Source organism: Marmota flaviventris, chromosome 10 (genome assembly GCF_047511675.1).
Source record: "Marmota flaviventris isolate mMarFla1 chromosome 10, mMarFla1.hap1, whole genome shotgun sequence".
Taxonomy (NCBI): domain Eukaryota; kingdom Metazoa; phylum Chordata; class Mammalia; order Rodentia; family Sciuridae; genus Marmota; species Marmota flaviventris.
In genome coordinates this window covers 40,332,670-40,338,691 of record NC_092507.1, presented here as the reverse complement: position 1 = coordinate 40,338,691, position 6,022 = coordinate 40,332,670, and the positions used below count along the sequence as shown (strand labels likewise).

The 6,022-nt window shown below is 35.1% G+C and overlaps 1 protein-coding gene across 1 annotated transcript in view; it reads right to left on the bottom strand.

Moving 5' to 3' along the window:
* Positions 1 to 1,000: 1,000 nt before the first annotated feature.
* Positions 1,001 to 6,022, bottom strand: part of Rnf11 (ring finger protein 11) — a 29,533-nt gene continuing 24,511 nt past the window's right edge. The window contains exons 2-3 of the mRNA XM_027944896.2: positions 4,637 to 4,806; positions 1,001 to 3,263 (exon numbers count right to left, since the gene is read on the bottom strand). Of these exons, the coding sequence (XP_027800697.1) occupies positions 3,092 to 3,263; positions 4,637 to 4,806 (342 nt within the window). The 3' untranslated portion in view covers positions 1,001 to 3,091. The remainder of the gene's footprint in view (positions 3,264 to 4,636; positions 4,807 to 6,022) is intronic.

The window sequence follows — 6,022 nt, the reverse complement described above, 5'->3', positions numbered from 1 at the left end:
ATCAGCAGAATGTAGCCTGCTCCTGCACTCAGTACTGAAAACCAATCTCAATGTCTTTCTGACAGCATAGACTAGGGTTCCCAGTTCACATAATGCTTTTGAGTCCTAACTGACTGCATCAACTACTATATGGTAGGCTTTTTATTGATTTATTTTGGCATGGCCAACCAAATCTTCTCACAAGAATCCATTACTATGCCCAGATTTTTAGGGTAAGTCCTTAGTTAATGCAAATTTAACTTACTTTCCTCAATGCCAGGAAATCTGGAGCCTATAAGCTTGGTTTTAAAAGGGTTCAAAAGCATACAGTGCTGCTACTCTACTGATCACATTAGGCATTTTAGATGCATAATATGCTCTCCCTCATTCATACTAAGAAAACAAAACCTTCTGTGGAAAGTACCCCAAAATAGCAACCTCCCAGTAAAAAAATAGTAAATTTTCTCAAGAGACAAATTTAATGAAAAATTCCCTCCCAATTCTGCATTTCCTAATTGAAGTATTGTAACATGTTGTTTTTTGCATTTAAAAGGATAAGGTTATTGTTTTTTTTCCTGGTTATGCTTTTCATACCATTTCAAAATGACTTGGCAGGGGCAGCCAAGACACAAGGGGCAGACACTTCACCACTGAGCTATATCCCCAGACCTTTTTAAAATTCTCAGGGTCTAAGTTGCTGTGGCTGGCCTTAAACTTGCCATCTGTGTGCCTCAGCCTCCTAAATCACTGGGATTAAGGTATGCACCACCATACCTGGCTCAAATCCCACATCTAAATAAATTCCCCTATTGGGCTTTAGAAGCTTTAATGCTATAGTGTTTTAATGCTATACTGTTTCAAAGTATATGATTAAATGATATTAAATGCCAAACAATAAAAATATTTCTCAAAGGTATATATACCTAAACATTTTAGTGATCAAATTTAAAATTTATACATGACCCCCCCTTTTTTGGGGGGGGATATCTTGGGAGATATTCTCAGTAATCAACTCTAACTGTAGCCCTTCACAGCTGTATTATAACTTTATTTAACAACTCAGTAAAAGCCAAAATTGATGGATTTTAACATGGTATGTGGAGAACAAAGTCAAAGAATACAAAGTGCCCCAAAAATCATTCTGTTCAATACCGGTGCCTTCAATATTACCAAACTTCTGTGAAAGAAGCCTTATAATAAAGAAAGACTAAAATCAAAATGGAAACTGATTTAAAAAAAAAGTTCATTTAGCAATTCTGACAATCTAGAAAAGAAGGTCTGACTATAATACTGGATAACATATACATCATGTTTTAAGTAGAAAACACAAGAACAAAAAGTAATTATCACTGAAAATATTGCACAACTTCAGCTGTTTCCTCCAAATTTACTTTATATAATCAGATGGATATAAATTAATGAACAAAAATTTAAGCAAGATACATTAACAATTTAACAGAACCCGATAATCTAATTTCTTCCAATTTTTCTCAAATTCATTTGAGTGTTTCCATCATGGTGCTCATAAGGAAATCAAACAACATATGGCTACTACAGATGAATGTCAAATTAAGTATTTATGACATACTAAATTCTTCTATAATACAATTATGAAGAATCTTTAAGGAACTTGTTTTGTATGTAGAAAAGTGTTAGAGTCAAACATTCAACTCAACAAAAATAAGAAACATTTCTGATTCCTCTGTTAGATGTAGACTGCTTCTCCTTTTGCTAATGAATGTTTTTTAGCTGTAATATCACTGAGCTGAACAAATAAATCACCTTGAGTACATAAGGAAAAATAAACACATGCTAAATGGATAAACTACATCTTTACTAGATCATCTCTACCTCTAATACTTCAGAAGCTTAGAGATTTAGAGTATTCTTACATTAACTGCAAGAAAAATTAAAGGAGAAATTCCTTTTGAGATCACAACTATGAAGTCATGTGGTTATAAAATTCTGCATTTGTGTGCAAAACATGAATCACATTTACCTTTATTCTCCCTACTTAGTCTCGTCAATCACCTAGCAGGACTTAACAGATACCTTTCAAAGAAACAGAGACTGAGATGTGTTTATATAATTTCAATAACCTCATCACTATAGTAATGAGAGATGCAGTATCCTTTTGCTATGGTTCAAGACAACAGGGAAGGAGAGATCACAAGAAAGAGAAATCAAAATTATTACAACTGAGAAACTACTTCTCATTAAGTTTTACCATGGTGCCACCTTCATTTTTACATAAGCATGGTGGCATAATTCAAGCTCAATAAATCGGAAATCTTAATATTTAAAATTTACCTTGACTTTCATTTATCACCATATTAACAACCAAAAGAATTAGCTAAAACACATAGGAAAGGGTAATATTAAACCCACCTTGCTGAGTTGATTTATTGACACATTAACTCATTTTTATATAGAAAAGGGATAGTGCATCTCAGTTTGCTTACAAGCTAGGAGATCACTTAAAATTCTGCATTTCCTAACTGCAAACAGAATATAGCACTTACAACAGGTTATAAATAAACTGGTTTTCAAGCATAGAGCCAGCCCCAACGATAATACACTATTTAAAAAGACCTAAGGCAATGAATTCCATTTCCAATGGAAAAAAAGAACTGTGCAAACAAGCTTAAAACTACTTTTTTTGTGCCAGTGTTATAAAATGTAGCTTTTAATAAAACCTTGACCCAAATGCCATTAACTTCAGAAAAAAATTTGGTGGAGAGAAGAATGTTATTTCATTTAGGAAAAATAACCACTATCTTTTTTCCTAATCTTCAACACACACAATTTAAACATATACAGTTGCTTTAACACTTTACACAATTCCTATGTACTGGAGCAATAACAAGGTCTAAATACAATTATATTCTTAAACACTGGGTCAAGGCTTTACATAAAAATACCATCCTACTTTCCCCCCCTAAGTTTCTAAAATATCACATACTTTCCTCAACATCTGCAGCCATCCAGGAATTTTTAGGAAACTTTTTGTGCATGATCTTAATTCCTAATCCCTGGCTCTTTGGGCTCAGTGACGAAAGATCAAAACCACCAAAAATGATGGTTCCCTTGAAGTCAGACGAGAGACCCTGGCTCAATTAGTCTCATAGGATGAGAGCAGTGCTGCATCAACTGGCTCCATGCAGGAGGGGCACGTGAAGGATCTCATCAACCAGTCATCTATACAGTCCAGGTGATAGATGTGCATGCACGGCAGAAATCGAATTGGGTCCCCATAAACAAAGTCCATCATACAGATCACACACCTGTGGATGTGAGAGTAAAGTATTTTTAGGTGAGTGGCCTACTCAGAACACTCTTTAAAATCCCATAACAAAGACAACGTTAATACAAACAACACATCAGAATGGTTTGCCTGTCACCTCATTACCAAAGCATGCAAACTGAATACATCCATAGTGATGTATTCAATGTTGATAAATGCTGACACATTCACATTATCTTATTTTAATTTCCTGGGAATTTGCTGGGCCTTCATCACAATCAGCAGAGCAAAGAGAAATGGACCTCAGAATCAGGTTCACTGATGTGTTTGTAAACAGCTACATATTACAGGATACATCTATGAAGAATGTGGCACTTTATGAAGGAAAGCATCAGTTAGATCAACTTTCCTTGTACTGAGTTTTTAGTAGAATGCTGGAGTAATTTTATTAAAATTTGCATTTTAATAACTACATATGAAAACATAACCACTGATTTAATCCTACCTACTGGGCTGCTGTTTTAAACCTATCTTCATTAACCCAGTTTGGAGTTCACTACACTTTTCTGAGGTTCAAGAAAGCAAACCAATTCTACAGTGTTTTAGAAGTCAATATCTACACAGACTATATTGTAAGTACTAGAACTAAATGTTGCTACAGCTAAAACAGCCTAACATTAACTAACACAGTAAATTAGATTATGTCTGTGTTAGTGAAGCCTATCTCAATTTAAAAGGAAAATGAATGTCCTCATTAAAGATTCTCAGATATCAATGATGAGCCCTGGGGACAAAAATTCTCAATAAGCAAAATTTTACCTACAACTCATTAAGCATAATGAATTATTTCACAAGAAATAAATTTCTCTCATATCACTATAAAGCCTTAACAATTTTAATGACTTCATGTTATTGATGTATTCCTGTATTATAATTTACTTAAATATACCTCTACTCTTGAACAATTAGGCAGCTAATAAGACTGCAGTGAATATTTAGTGCATAAAGCTCTGGCATGGGGGGAGTGAAGTATACATTTTGGGACAGATTCCTGGAATATTGTACATAACTCTTTCTCAGAGGTTATCAGTCCTTGAAATACTGCCAAACTACTTTCCAAAAACCTGTTGAGAGGCCACCAGCAATGTTCACTTTCATATAGGTGAATTAACTACCAAAGTCATTCAAATAGACAAGCAGCATATAATGGTCTGAATCCACACATGATTTCTTAGCTTTTTGTTTTTTACAAAATTCTTCCTTATTGTTACTCTGAACATCTTATTGCATTAACTGAGGTGTTCTAAAATCATAAATATCACAGACTTCCAAAGTACATGAGAAAAAGCAAATTTTCAAAAAGTTAATCTCAGAAAACAGACCTCTGAAATGTGTTTATTAATTAAAACTTACTCCCGGATCTTTTTTTCGGATCCATCTCTTCCAGGGTCATAAACTCCTTTAGGCAGATGCTGTATAAGGCCTATTCTTTGAGCTATCCTAATTTGTTCCTCTTCAGTCAGCTGAGTTGCTAGCCGAGTCTGGCTAGGTGTTGGATGATAAACTGGAACTGGAACTTGTTCCTAAATATTAAAAAAAGAATTAAAGATTAAAAACCTTATTTTATTACAGTTCTGTTTTCTTTGTTTTTGTTTGGTTTGGGAGAAGGGGGGCACCCAGCTCTGCCTTAACTTTAGCTTCTACAATAAAGCATAACAAAAAATTCATGTTTAGATATCAGACCTAGTTGATTTTTTTTAGTTGTAGTTGGACACAATAACTATTTTATTTTTATGTGGTGCTGAGGATCAAACTCAGGGCCTCACACGTGCTAGGCAAGCACTCTACCGCTGAGTCACAACCCCAGCCCTCAGACGTAGTTTTAAAGGAAAGTCTTACTGAAAAACTAGCATAAAATTAATAGAAGTTATTTTTCCATGAAGTCCAATATATCAAGATATATTCATTTCTGATATACCAATAGATAATATAAATAGACCTGCCATGTGATCAAGCAGTGGAACTGTACTCAGTTAAGTCACATTCTGTACGCTGCAACAGAGTTGTGGTCACAGTATTAACAATATTTGTGTTAAAACTGGCCATCCCAGAATTACTTTTTTCTTTTCTTTCCACAGATAAAATAACCTTAAAATGCATCTACTGTTTGAAAGACTGGGTATTGTTGCAATAAAATCTGCAAATTTCACTGTGCAGTCTACACAATCAAAAAGTGTGATCCTTTGTCAGACTGGAGGAGTTCCTAGAAAGGGGGACCTCAACTCAGGGCAAGTGAGGTCCTTGTTATAAGTGACTGAAAAGAATTTCAGTAGGCACAAGGCAGAGGCACATATTTAGGAAAGTAGGTAAACATTCAGAGGAGAATGTGGGCTCTCAAGAGAGAGATGTCTTTTGGATAAGGTAACAGGCATTCAAGGGAGAATGCTGGCCATTTAAACAAAGGAGAATACAAGCCATCTTGAGTGAAAAGTTTTCGGAGTAAATCAAGGAACACACATTCAAGGAAAAAGTGTGGGCCACCTCCAGAAGGAAAACAGCAGTTCTTTGATGTAGTATGTTAATATTTACAGAGGGTCAGGTGCTAGGGACTGGATTAGAGGTTGAATCAGTAAGGATTTACGTAATTTCCCATCAGTTTTCCTTGCACATATGTTGCCTGCATCATTTTACTCTGTGTGTGTGTGTGTGTGTGTGTGCACGCGCGCATTACCCAGGGGTGTTTTACTACTCGGCTACATCCGGAAGCCTGATTTTTTTTTCCAGACAGTCTTCCTAAAC